The sequence below is a fragment of the Apium graveolens genome, chromosome 4 (genome assembly GCF_009905375.1).
Source record: "Apium graveolens cultivar Ventura chromosome 4, ASM990537v1, whole genome shotgun sequence".
Taxonomy (NCBI): Eukaryota; Viridiplantae; Streptophyta; class Magnoliopsida; order Apiales; family Apiaceae; genus Apium; species Apium graveolens.
The window spans coordinates 316110420-316125196 of NC_133650.1; the positions used below are offsets into that span (position 1 = coordinate 316110420).

Consider the following 14777-nt stretch of genomic DNA (forward strand, 5'->3'; position numbering starts at 1 on the left):
AAAATAGAAGACAGAGATAGGTAGGAAAAGATGCACAGGTCTTGATGTCTCAAATGTAACTGCTATTTTACATGCTTGAGACCGAAAGTTTGATGCAAATAAACGAATTTTTGTTTCTTGACATCTCAAGTCCTCAATAGATGGTTTTAGTTTAGAAAATCTCAACATATTGTTTATAAATCATAAAGAAATTTATTAATGGTAATAATATTTTATGTACTATATCTAATCTTTTTAATCTTTGAACATAACAATATTTTTTCAAGATCTCAATCATCAGAGTTCACAGAGAGCGTTGATCAATAGTGACATTCAATGAGTTCATGCGTGTAATTCAAGAAGATGAGTAAAGAAAATAAAAAAATGCGTAAAAGGAGAAAACTAAACACCAAAATATCATCAGCTAACCACATGAATCTGGATAGGGCATTTTATGATTGTTTATCATGTATTATTTTGCAACTTGGAGATATAATTGTTCTACAAAAAATATTGTTAACATCATAGCTAAAATTAAAAGGTTTCTGAGATCTATAAGAGAATTCTTAATTTCCCTTGTATAACGAAAGGAAAGAGCTAGCAAATATCAGCTAGCGATCAAGATGTGAGGAACCTGCAACATCACCAACGGCTTCTGCATTTGGCCCGCATCCATCGATAGCTTTTGAAACAAATCTTGTAATTTTTTTAAGGTTATAGGGCGTGCCTGCATAATATGTATAGAAAATTAGATATTAGATAAGAACATTTAAGATACATTAGTGTGTGTACTTGTGACTCTGTCCTCGCGACAAAAACTCATGTAAAAAATTATGTAATATTCAAAACGAGGAGTCGTGTATCTAGAAGTATTGATGTCGGTTTTGTTGTGCAACTAGAGATGCCCATAGAAGTTGCTGAGGCATACAAAATTGCAAATACTGTGTGCCTCCAGTATTTATGCGTAATATAGATACTTTTTTTTATAAACTTGGATTTTGGTAGTGAAATTTGCTGTTTTGTGCCACAATAGAGTCCCACATTTTTACATGTATATAAGAGATCATCTGGATGGACTTACACGAAGGGCTTCAATATATGGGGCAGTCGTCAGTATTGGCGGAATGAAGCTTCTCAAGAGGAGACAACCCCTGCTGCATTCGAATCACATCAAATTATGTTTGTTAAGTACAACAACCAGACCGCCCCAAGGGACATAAAACCAATCTCAAGCTATCCGGTGCTTGGTCAGAGACATTTTTTACACAAGTTCTAAATCAATAATACAATAACTATAGGAACGATATAAGAATAGAAACACACAACAGCTTGGAAGATATGCTTACAAAGGTTGCTGGCTAACCTTGGATCATCGGACAGTATGACATAACATTGAATAATATTCTTCAAAACTGTAGTAGACGGTTCATCCTGCATCTTTTCAATTACGTCATTAAAAACCTTCATGATTGCACACAACCGGTTTGCAGGCTCACAGCAATACTGTAGTCCCTGCTCTTGCATCGTTATTCTTGACATTATCCAAGATGCAGTCTGTATAGCCATATACAAGTGTTCAGAGTGAGTTTAAAGAGCCAATTAACTATGGGTGTCGATCTATTTATATTTTGATGGTGTACCGGAATTGTTTCAGAATTATTTGCTCAGGTTCTTACTAGGACGATCAAGTCTATGCCATGCAATATAAACCTTATGATTTATATATGGCTGGGTAATAATGTTCATCTAACACCAAAATATTAGATGTTCATCAAATCGACTTGATATGTATTAATACGAAACATGGAGTATTAACTAAAAATCCCTTTTTCAATAAACACCTAGCAGAAACACTAGAAAGGGATATTAATTTCAAATTTTTAGTAACCAGATTTTATACTCTGTACTGTCTTACATTACATGTAAGGTGATATATTGCAGTAAAAAATGCTTGGAAGCGAAAGAATGTTGAGTTCAAATTTTAATGGACACTTACTGATTGTGAAAGTTCGTTTCCATATTCTATGGATTTTAGACACAAAGGGAAGAGTCCTGATTCAAGCAAACAGTGAACAGCAACCTTTGTCGAAGGGTCGCCTACCTGCATAGTAGAGAAGATTCGGATGATATTTGGAGTAGAACCTTATAGGCATATCAGATCATATTAAAGCAAATTGATATGCAATCTGGTAAGAAATAATGGACATTTTCTTCAACTATTGTTCTGATTAAGCTAATTCATCTCAACATTGCATTCAATTCAGAGCTGAAACTTGAAAGGGCGGGTAGCAACTAGCAATGAGAAAATACTTCCATGCAAGGTTACTGGTGCTTAGCTGTTTTAATAATTCAAATGGCTAAAAGTATAAAAAATTGAAGGTATCATGTATTGATTTAGAGTGGAATTCTACCTCCTTCAGAAGACCACCAATGACCCCAAGCTCATTAGCCTTAGGTACTGGAATGACTTGCTCGTTTCTTCAGTCTCCAAGAAAGGGTACAAGTAACAATGTATCTGAACTGCAAGGACAGAAGTAAGTTAATACAAGTCTGTCTACGATTAACCTTATCTAGCTCCTTAATTATCCTATTAAAATCAGTTAATAACAATATTTGAATAAGTTATGCAAAATCCTCATCCCAGAATTTATGTAACAAACTTGTAACTTCAACTGAATCCTTGATTTCACCTCAGTGTCCTGTTTCTTTGGTGTTCACATAAACAAATCATACCAGCTTGAAATAAAAAGTGAATGCATTTATATATCAAAACACGTCAAGTTCGACAATATCTTGTGTGGTCTTTAAGTAGCAATATCAGACATCAAGAAATCAGCAAAAGTTATAGAATGAAATTAGCTTTTATCATTTGGTGAGAAGAAGCTATAACTGTGGATACATCCAACTATGTTGAAGAAGACTAATGTAAATACTGAATACATTAGCAGAAACAAGTCACATAGCTTTCAGAAAGTTCAGAAAAATACCATTAAGGAATTGCATCTTGGTTTGAGGGTGAGTGGCCAAGCACTGCATTCAATAGAAAATACACTTTGATATTAGAGTTGCATACATAATTTTTAAGTACATAGAGGACCAGCTATGGCTCCTGCATAAGTAAAAATAAATTTGATGTATATAGATAATAAATTTGATAAGTAAAAATAAATTTGATAAGAAAAAAGTTTGAAAATTAGGAAATCGAACATATAAAGCAAATACATTACAAAGTTAATACCACTAGAAAAGGAAATTAAAGGAGCGGAAATGACCTCAAACAAAACAAGTACATCACAAACTTTACTTGAATCTTTCATAGTAAGTTTCTCAGGTGTTAATGACTTGTATATAGATAATACTTCCTGCAATAAAGAAGATAATTCCATTAATCACCAACTGTAAAACACAACATTCTTATTTGAATAGATAGAATAGCCAATACAAACCACAAGGCTGAGCTTGTCAAACAAAGTAGTAAATCATTTAAATGATTCCAATGACCATCATGTGCGGATTTTATAAATTATATCAAGTTCTGATTCAGATGTGATGCAACTTGATCTTAACGGTAGGACTTCTCTAAGACGTGTGACATAAAAGTTGCAGAACTTCCTTACAATGCCTATTTTCCAGATTTTGGGTTTCAAAATTTCAAATTTCCAAAATATTTGAGATGTCCGCAAATCTTCTCATTAGTTCAATGAAAGATTTCTTCGGCAACTGACAAGCAAAGATACGGGTGCAGAAGTGCTGGGGTGCGTGGACAAAAATCTAATAAATAAATATAATAATATGGAAATTCAGGTGCGGGGGACACGACATATAGAAATATAGATTTTCTCTAGATTTGATGTTACATATATTCAATCTGGTTAAAAAACCACAAACTATAAGCAAATTTAATCAAATGCATAACTTATTGATCTAAAACACAAAATACAGGTAAAATATTTTAATTTATGCAAAAATGAACACTAGCATAATACGTTTGTATTTACTAACAAAAACTGATACTTAATTTTACGGAAAATAGGCGGTTAACATAAATTTTGATTACAAATTGTGGGGAAAGAATCAAAATTAGGATTCAGGATGAATCCCCTATCCGATGAGGGGACGTGCATGTCATAGTATCGGACACAAGGATGAAGGGATTCACAAACAAGTATAATCATTTCAAAGACAAGAAAGAATAAGGATCATTAATCACGAAATATTGATTAAATACTATATAACTGGGGGACACTGGACTTGAGAAGATCAATATAACAATGTAACCTAGATACTGCCATTTTGGTTTAGTAGTCCACTTCAGTATTAAGATGTGAGGAAGAAACTCAAATCAAAACACGGAACTTTTATTGTTAATGTTAACCAAAATTAGAAGTTAATAAAAAGAATTCACGACATGATATAAATTTAAGCAAGCTATTAAAATAAATACATTTAGTTTGATCAATGCAAAGCATTTGGTAGACCCAAGTCATTGTGCATACCGATAGGAGTAAGAAAACCGTACTGATTGACCGCCAAATGTGGAGGGCCAAATCTTGAATTCTTCCCTGTTTCTGTATTGATAATCACATGTTAGAAATGAAATATACTATATCACCCAATAGACATTAGAACATAGAGTGTAAATAATTTGACTCTGCAGGCTGGACTGCACTTTAAACTTCTAACAGCATACTTAAATGATACTATACAGTCATTTAGGCGAGTCAAGATCATCATTTCTCTGCACATACTATTGTTCTAAATAAAATATAAAACTACAAAATATCGAAAGAATCCACGTAAAAGTGACATTTGGTGCATACAAAGATATATATTTGCACATTCCGATTGAAGAGATACTTTCATAAATCAGACTGATTACAAATAAATATCGATCTGTGTTTGTGTATGAACCACATAAAGAATGAAATCAAACAAATGAGTATATCTGGTTTACATAATCCCTGGTCGATTAAACCACACTTTATGAAAATGAAATGACCAGCATAGACATCATAAAATCATGACAAGGCCACAATTTAACTTGTATTCAACATATGAATGCATAATTTAAACTCTTTAAAAACTCAGATCTATTGTCAATTACTTCATGACACTGTTGTCACCTTGTATCGGATCACGATAAAGAGAGTCAGGGAGATTCAACATTGTTTCAGACAAAAACCCTAGACATGAACTGAACAAGATGGCTGCTGCTGTTATGTTGTGTAGGAAAAGAACACTGAACTAAAGATGCGGCAATATATTGGAGGTTGTAGGAATGAATATTTTTCGGTATTTATAAGATTTTTCATTTTGCTGGAGTCACTGCTGTGTACCTAGGATTGGGTGCTGGACGTATCCTTTTTGCGGTTATTTGGAAAAAACAATTTCTAGGGGACGTTAGAGGTTCATGGTTTTGGGCCTAAACCCACACTTTACATACCTCATCCTTACCTTTTACATGTAAATTTGTGATTACATAGTTGTAAGATTTTTCATGTTTGCATCAAATAATTTGGGATAGTTTGGGAAAAGAAAATTGTTATGGTATATAAATAAGGTTGCACAAAAATTTTAAAATCTAGGAGCAATCTTATACATGTATAAATTTATACCAATTATTGTTTGTACCATCACGGTAATTAATAACAATATTGGAAAATATGATTTTTTAAATAACTTATATTAGTTAAATCGTACATGATGGTAATAATGTAATTTCAACATACATATATTTCAAGATACGTAATGATATTTGATCGTATTCGTGACTTAAATAAACTACAGTATTTTGCAGTTAATTTAACATTAAAATCAAATTTATTCCAACCAACTTGTAACAGTCAATTAAAAACTTTAGAAACGGCTATAAGTTTATACATGGTATAAATATTAAAAATGAAGGTTTTTTTAAAATTTGAAACCTAAATGATATGTTGTTTTAAAAATTTGCAGATTTAATGAGAATTTCTAATTCAAGATCTCCAAGTAATACTAATATATGGAAAAAATTTGAAAATTGTAGTAATTATTATTTATTCAAACAAAGTAATAATAAATTATAATGTTCTTAATCACCTATGGAAGTAAAGTCGTTAATGATAATATTTCGTTAATTTTCAAAATACATAAAAGTGAGATTTCAATGACATTTTGATTGTATTTCATGACATAAATGGAATCTATTATTTTGCCTTTAAAATTTATGTAAAAGATAATTTATTTCAGCTATCAATAGTTACAATAATTTTGGAAACAACTGTAAAAAATTTTAGGTTTAACGGATATAAATTTGAACTATACTAACATGTTTAATAAATTCGCAGATTCCGAACCAGAGTTTCCAATCAAAATTTGATGAATCCACACATTATGTGAGGATTCTATTCAAATATTTCAAAAATCAATTAGTTGTAGTACTTTGTATTAGGATTAAATGGTGGATTGATGGGTCCTAATCGAGAATTTTAGAATATTACTTTTTATCATTAATTTATAATTTTTTTAACCTTCGTACTCAAACCACATGTAAATAATTGGGTAGGACGCGGGTACTCGTCAATGTTATTTTTCAATTTTTTTTTTTGCTTTTGAAATGCACTTTTTTTAATTTGTTTGCTAATATAGATCTAGTGATAGATGGTTAAACCCAGACTACGAAAAACCCATGTGGTCACAAGGCCTAAAATTAACGAGAACTCAACAGCCCAGTCTCACGAAAATTTGAACCGCTACCAATTCATTTTAAAATCATGGATTAATATTTTAAAGCAAGCTGTTAAAGTCAAATATATTGATATCAATGGATCGACATATTTAATTTGGATTTCAATTTTAAAAAATCTTTGACTTGTGTGTTATTCAATAATAAGGTTCTTTTTATATTAGTAATTGGCAGTTTCGTAATCCACTTTTATTTTTATTTTTGCGATTTCAGTCTACATTATTTTCTCTGCCAACTTGCACCCCATAAAATTGATTTCTCTTCTATTTGCAAACCCCCGTTAATGACTTTCCATCCAAGAGAACCGTAACTTTAACGAGAAGTAGAGACATTTTCAGTAAATTACTAACGAAATAGAAGAAAATAAAGTAAATGAAAAAGTTCTTGGGTTGGAATTTGTAGTGGCTTGAAGAGCTGTCTGAGTTTGTTGATGATGTGAAGAAGAGAGTTGATTTGAAATGGTGCTCATCACAATCTTTGCTAAACATCCAAATGGAGTGTTTGTACTTGAGCTATGGCCTGCTTCTCCCCCGTGTGCATGAAATCTTCTTCATCATCATCTTCATCCCCAAAACTCCTCCGAACCACCAGCTGGATATGTCCAAATTCATCACCAGCTTGGGAAGGACATGGTAGTGATTGCATCATGGCCCCTTAGCATAGAGAGCAGTGTGTGCACGAAGTTGGAGAATTCTCTTAGAAGCCACATTGTCCTGTTCAGCTAGAACTTGATAAGCTGGAACATGGTGAGTAAATGCCTCAGCTTTAAAAGAAACAGAGTCTAAGACAGCTTGATAATCTTGCTGAAATAGCTATTTCTTTTCAGCCTCATTGACATCCCTTAACTCACTAACAATGGGATCTTCCCATTCTTCTGTACCTGCTTTTCTATCATAATCTCTCTTTTCTTACATCAAGGGCTCCCCTTGGCTTCCCACCCTCACACCTTCACCTTCACCTACTAAGGTGGGACTCCACTCACTCACTTTTGCCAACTAGAAGAAATACCTTGCATATTTTCACTCTTTTCCTCTCCTTTTGCCTGAGAGCAATTCAGCCTCTCACTATGTTCACTCCCTTTCCTCAATCCTAAGAGTGATTGTACAACTACTAAATCATCTGCACTTGTGACAACAGTTGAGATTTCAATTTGTGCAGTGATTGTCAACGGATGAGAAACATCCGTCGAAGTAGTAGTTGAAAGTGTCAATGGATAATTGCTGTTAAGCACATCCGTCGAGATACAATCACTGGTCAACGGATGAACAATATTCATCGAGATAGTGGAAATGACAGAGTTTGGAGTAGAAACTACTGTAGAATCTGTGGTGATTGGTGAGATTTTGCATAGTATTCTTAGTAGAATCAGAAAGAAAGAAACAAATCATCTAACAAATCTTTGACTTGTGTGTTATTCAATAATAAGTTCTTTTTATTTTAGTAATTGGCAGTTCGTAATCCACTTTTATTTTTATTTTTGCGATTTCAGTCTACATTATTTTCTCTGTCAACTTGCACCCCATAAAATTAATTTCTCTTCTATTTGCACCCGTTAATGACTTTCCATCCAAGATAACCGTTAACTTTAACGGAAGTAGGGACATTTCAGTAATTACTAACGAAAATAGAAGAAAATAAAGTAAATGAAAAAGTCTCTTGGTGTTGGAATTTGTAGTGGCTTGAAGAGCTGTCTGAGTTTGTTGAATGATGTGAAAGAGAGTTGATTTGAAATGGTGCTCATCACAGTCTTTGCTAAACATCCAAGATGGAGTGTTTGTACTTGAGCTATGGCCTGCTTCTCCCCCTGTGTGCATGAAATCTTCTTCATCATCATCTTCATCCCCAAACTCCTCAGAACCACCAGCTAGATAGTCAAATTCATCACCAGCTGTGAAGGGCATGGTAGTGATTGCATCCTTGGCCCTTTGCATAGAAGCAGTTGTGTGCACCAAGTTGAGAATTCTCTCAGAAGCCACATTGTCCTGTTCAGCTAGAACTTGATAAGCTGGAATATGGTGAGTAAATGCCTCAGCTTTAAAAGAAACAGAGTCTAAGACAGCTTGATAATCTTGCTGAAATAGCTATTTCTTTTCAGCCTCATTGACATCCCTTAATTGTGTTCTAGAACAATGTTGATAATTTTATTATTTGGCCATATTAGTTCTTGAAGTTTCAGTAACTATTTTTTCTTCAGGAATTCAATTTTACCTGGTTTATTAACAGGTATTTAAAGTGCTTGCATAACGGGGAAGGATCTGTCATCGATATTCCACTTCAGTGCCTTTTTTACTTTTTGAAAACCCGTTATAAACATTAATGAACGAGAGACTTAAAGTTGTAGTTCATGTGCAATTTTTGATATTATTCCACCAATTATCGTATCATAATCTTTAATTTTTTTGGATTGTTATCTCTTGTGTAAGGTGTGCTCTCATGGATCTACAACATTAATGAACGATGAGCTTTTTTGAGTTTCAAGTGGAGGTGAACATATCTCTCATGCCATCCATCTCAAGGATTAATGATTTTCTCCCTTTATTTCTTCCTATTACTTTTATATTTGTCGTATTTTTTCTCCTTTCATCTTCTCTTTTCATGGAATTTAGATTTTAGCCTTTACAATATGTTCTCCTGAAGGCATGTACATAATTTTAACTAAGATGAGCTTTTCTGAGTCTTTTGCACGCTAGGAACCAGGTGATTGATTTATATCTTGGATCAGAGTTACAAAATATGTAAAGTACAAAGTGATTATTAAAGTAGGGTCTATTTATCAAGCTTCAGGTTGGATAGCGATCGCATTCTTAGCTAATCCTCCCATAGGTAAAAAAGTTTTAGGCATCATCTTATCGGTCATGAACATTCACTACGCCATAAGTGCACATAGGCAACGATTTTTATCCAGCGTTGCAAAAAAGCGTTGCATTATCTACAAAATTTTCAGTTTATTGCAACATAGTGGTGAAAGCGTTTCATTACATTGAAGCTACCATTGCTAATAACTGTTAGTGTTGTGCAGCATGCAACAGTAGAGGTCATAGCGTTGCATTAGATATTTTTTTTATTTAATAAATGCTGACGTGGAAAATAAATCTGAGGTGGCGTGCTGGGGACCCACGGGTGCTAACGTGGCATGTTAACGTGTCATGCCACGTCAGCATTTTGGGCCCCACATATGGGGCCCATTGGTGACGTGGAATGCTGACATGGGATTAGTGGGACCCACATGGGGGCCCAAAATGCTGACGTGGCATGCTGACGTGGCACACAGTGGGGCCCACTTGCTGATGTGGCACTTCAGGCGTTGTATTTGCTTTATGGTGTTGCAGTAGGTTATTTAGTGTTGCGTTAGTTATTGTACTATTCTTAAAATTTATTTTTATATTTATGTTATAATTTTTTTAAAATATTTTTAATTGATCCAACCGTACAAATTTTGTTTCCTACTAGTTTTAGAGATGTGTAATTTTTTTTTAAAAAAATAAATTTTATATCACATGCTTTTTAATAGTCAAACCCCGGTGCACAGGGTTCACATACGTAGTCTTGTTCCGGGTGGTGATTCTATTTTTTTAAAATTTTTGTTCAACGATCCAACCGTACGGATGATGATACTAATTTTAAAAATGTCTAAATATTTTTTAAAAAAATTAAATTTTATATCGTATTTTTATAATAGTCAAATTACGGTCAACACGGGTTCCTATAACCAAGACTTGTCCCGAGTGGTGATTCTATTTTCTTGAAATTCTTGTTCAATGATCCAACCGTATAGATGATGTTACCTTCTAATTTAGAGATGTTAATTTTTTTTTTTTTAAATTTAGATTTTATATCACGTGCTTTTTTCATAGCAAATTACGGTCAACACGGGTTGCTGTTACCTAGTATTGTCCCGAGTGATTATTCTATTTCTTTAAAATACTTTGTTCAACGATCCAACCGTATGGATGATGTACCTACTTATTTTAAAATGTGTAATGTTTTTTTAAAATTTAGATTTTTATAGCGTGTGTTTTTATATAGTCAAATTACGGTCAACACGAGTTCCTATAACAAAGTCTTGTCCGAGTGGTGATTCTATTTTTTTAAAATTCTTGTTCAACGATCAACCTACGGATGATATTACCTACTAATTTTTAAGTTGTGTAATTTTTTTTAAAAAAAAATTAGATTTTGGTATTATGTATTTTTATAATAGTCAAATTACGGTCAACACGGGTTCCATGTAGATTCTTGTCCCGAATGATTTCTATTTTTTTTTAAATTCTTGTTCGACAATTCAATTATACAAATAATTGTTCCGATTAATTTTATCATTGTCGTGTTATTTTGACATATATTTTACATTAGTTATACAATTTTTCTTATAATATTTAAAATTGTAAATATTTAATAAAAAACTAAAATAATATTAAATGATGTTGAGACACAGATCTGCACACTTTCCCAGGCCAAAAAATTGGGCGGTATTTCCCCCTTAACAAAAATTCACTCTTTCTCTCTAAATCTGAGCTGATGCTCGAAAATTAAAATAATATTAAAATAATTTACAGAAAAGCAACGAGATATTTATCAAAATAATTAAGAAATTATGATTGTAAAGACTTAATTAAGTCAAGGCCCCAGCCCGTTAACAGACAAGCCCTAAAAATTTATCATTTTAATATAAAACCCTAACAAACATAAATCATTAGCAGTGGCCCAGCCTCGTCTTTCAACCCCTCTCTTCACTCAGATCTTCAGACCCCTTCTCACCTCCACCATCCTCTCCTCCGCTCACCTTCTTATTAATAATTCTCCTACACATCTCGATCGCGAGATGTGTAGAAATAATCGAGAAAATCACAACCTAATCCGTACAACACGTTTCTCGAACCGCCTTTCGTATGCTGAAGCAATATTTCGATTCGTTCGAATGGAGAAGATAGCAACGGAGGAAGTGGAGTCAACGGTCATGATTTGTTCGCAACTTCGACTTCACATTCCGGAGCGAAGTATGTGCGAATCACGGTTTCAGATCCTCAGAATGAGCAAGACGGTGTCGAATGGGAAGTTGCCGGTTGGTGAGGACCACAGATGTGGCGTCGGAGAATGTTGGATGGGGCGGTGAAGTTGCCTTGGCAGTTGTTTGGGGAGGGAGAGTTTTGCAAGGGAATGCATTGGATGTAATGAGGTTGCGTTGCCTGCGAAAGGAGGAGGGATTTGTTGAGGATTTTTAAGGAGTTGATACAGTCGGTTACGAATGATTGGGGTGCGGTTAAGCACCGGTTGTGGAGGAAGATATAGGAATTTTCAAGAGGAAGGGTAAGTTGCAGGATTTTGAGAATCAGATTGGTATTGCTTCTCAGCAGGTCTATTGAACTCTTTTGATGTAAATTATAAATTTTGAGTGTTATGTTTGTCGGTTTATATAATTAGTATGTTTCTCGATTCAAATATGTATTGGATATTTGTCCTGATAATGCTGATCTAGCGATACCATTTTGAGTTGCGACATCTCAGACTTGATTAAGCTTAAATGTATGTTAATCAATTTCCTAGCTCCATACAATAAAGGAAAATATCGATATTTGCCTCGGTGTTATATGTAAATTTGTACTATTTATTACTGTCATGTAGTTGATTTAGGTACTAATAATATGTATAATGAAATTTGACGTATGTTATTGACATGAAATTAAGCTCAGCAAGAAATTGGGGAGACGATGGGGCAACTGGGGTTGGCTTTTGTCAAGCTAACGAAGTTTGAGGCGGATGAGGCAATGTTTCAACTCTCAAGGGTGAGATCTTGCAGACAGGAAAAATGTGGCTACTGAGGGTTTTTAGCACATAACGCAGTGAAAATGTAAATTTACTCTTAAAAGACCGAAAACCTCCGCAGGATCCATGCGAAAAAATAATATTTAATTCGTAGTTCAGTATGTTTACCTTAAGAAGCTTTACGTTAATGGAAAGATGGAGGTCTTTAATAGCGATCCAAGAACGATGAACGAGATCCTGCAGATGCTCCTCAAGTGTGAAGCACTCCACCGGTATCCATCAAGAAAACGACTGTAATGAAGGAGGAGGAGATGGAGATAATTAGGGTTTTGTCAATCTTTTGTTAAGGGAAAAATAGGGTTTATACATAGTATATTTATAGGCAAAATTTTCAGCTAATTTTTTTTCCATAAAATATTATTATTATTAACCCTTTATTATTCTCACTAATAATTAAAACACCTTTTAATTATTATCCTTTTTCTAAATTCTTTAGAAATAATTCTCTCACTTGATTTAATTTCTAAAATTAAATTCTTAATTAATAATATTAAAATCTTTTCTTAATTAATAATATTAAGAATCTTTTCTTAATTAATTTATAATCAATTAAATCTCATTTAATCAATTATTAAATTTGCCAATTAATTATTTATTTCATAAATAAATAATTATCAGCCATTCTTAATTAATTCCTCCACCATTTAAATCATTATCTTTTATGGTGTGACCCTATAGGTTCAATATTAAGCGGTAGTAGAAATAAATAATAATAAAACTTATTTTATCATTATTTATAATAGATTCTCTAATTCATTAAATATGATTAATAAATTAATCATATTTATTCTACATCGTGAGGATACTTCTCAGCATATCGCGACTATCCGGATAATACGAACTCACTGCTTAGAATACCAAGAACCTATTCAGTGAGTAGTTACCGTACAATTAATTCCTTCTACGCTGCATATCAAGATTAAATACAAGGCATAAAACTTGTGTTCAAGCCTATCTTATTTAATCACTGCTTTCCCATTCACTATGCTTAGTTCTATTTAATGTAATTAGAAACTCTTTCTAATTGCATTCACTCTGGCCAGAGATTCCTGGATTAACATAAGTGGATCAGCATTGACCAATTCTTCTTCACACTGGAGGGGTAGATCCTTTATTGATCCATACCCTATCTTCGTGTACAAATCCTATACCCAGTAGAGCCCTTATAATTTGTCCCTTGAGACTAAGACTAAACCAAAGCATAGTTCAGTGTACACAAGATGACTATGATGACCCTCAAGTCTAAACGATACTTGTACAACTATCAATATGTGAACAACTGCTGACACGTGAGTGAACTCCATGAGTTGGTTCAGCTGTGTGAGTCATGTTCAGTGAACTTATTCTATTATAAGCACCTACATACTAGCTATAGTGTCACCAACAACATGTCTAGGAGAACAGACCTCCTTCATAATGAAGCAAGCATAGTATGTACCGCATCTGTGCGGATTATTAATTACCAGTTATAATTCTACGACCAGGAACTATTTAGTTTAGAGTTATCATCTTTTAGGTCTCCATTATTATGATCTCATCACAATCCATAAAAAGCTTTACTCTAAAACTGTGGTATACTTATTTAAAATATTTAAATAGATAGAGCCCGCAATAAAAACAAAACAAGCTTTTATTAATATCAATGAAATCAAAACAGATTACTAAAAGTTATTCTAAATCCTCATACATGATTGGACTTAGGACATATCCCTTTCAGCTACTGCTGCTGTCAATACTAGCAGACTCTATCGGGAGTTGAATGCACAAACTGTCAAGCATCTGGTAAGTTACTGGATTGTTGTACTTTCCCAGACTTGAATTGCTAACTTTTAATCATGATCCTTTATCTTTTCAAGCATCTTGGTTCCACCTCGACGTGCTAGATATTTACAGATGCTCAATTCTATACTGCATGGATAAGCTTCATGCACTATCTTGGGGTGATGTTGCAATTAACAATGCATTTTTCTGCACCGCGCGAATGCTTTGTTGACGGTGCAAACCTCTTTTATCCGAACTGGCCTCCTTGAATGTAAAGGATTGAAAATCTTGAAGCTGCTTCATCAAGATTTTGTTGTGGTGACAGGTCCTAGAATTCGCAAAATAGATGAGTTGAAAGAAACTGTAAGAGTAATAGAGGAAGCTAAAACCTGTGCAGTCAGAGAATATGAACGGATCAAGGTAACATGTTCTTCCTTCTAGTGCTGTATTACCCGAACACTTCAGAAATTTTAGTCACACCAGTTATCCA

At 33.6% G+C, this 14777-nt stretch overlaps 1 protein-coding gene across 1 annotated transcript; it reads right to left on the minus strand.

The window, feature by feature from the left end:
- Positions 1–590: 590 nt before the first annotated feature.
- Positions 591–7351, minus strand: LOC141720293 (uncharacterized). Its single transcript, XM_074522638.1, has 5 exons — positions 7211–7351; positions 3252–3341; positions 1976–2080; positions 1326–1533; positions 591–706 (listed from the first exon to the last, which is right to left on the minus strand). Exons 1-5 carry the CDS (start codon positions 7349–7351, stop codon positions 591–593), a joined length of 660 nt encoding a protein of 219 aa, XP_074378739.1.
- Positions 7352–14777: the final 7426 nt, after the last annotated feature.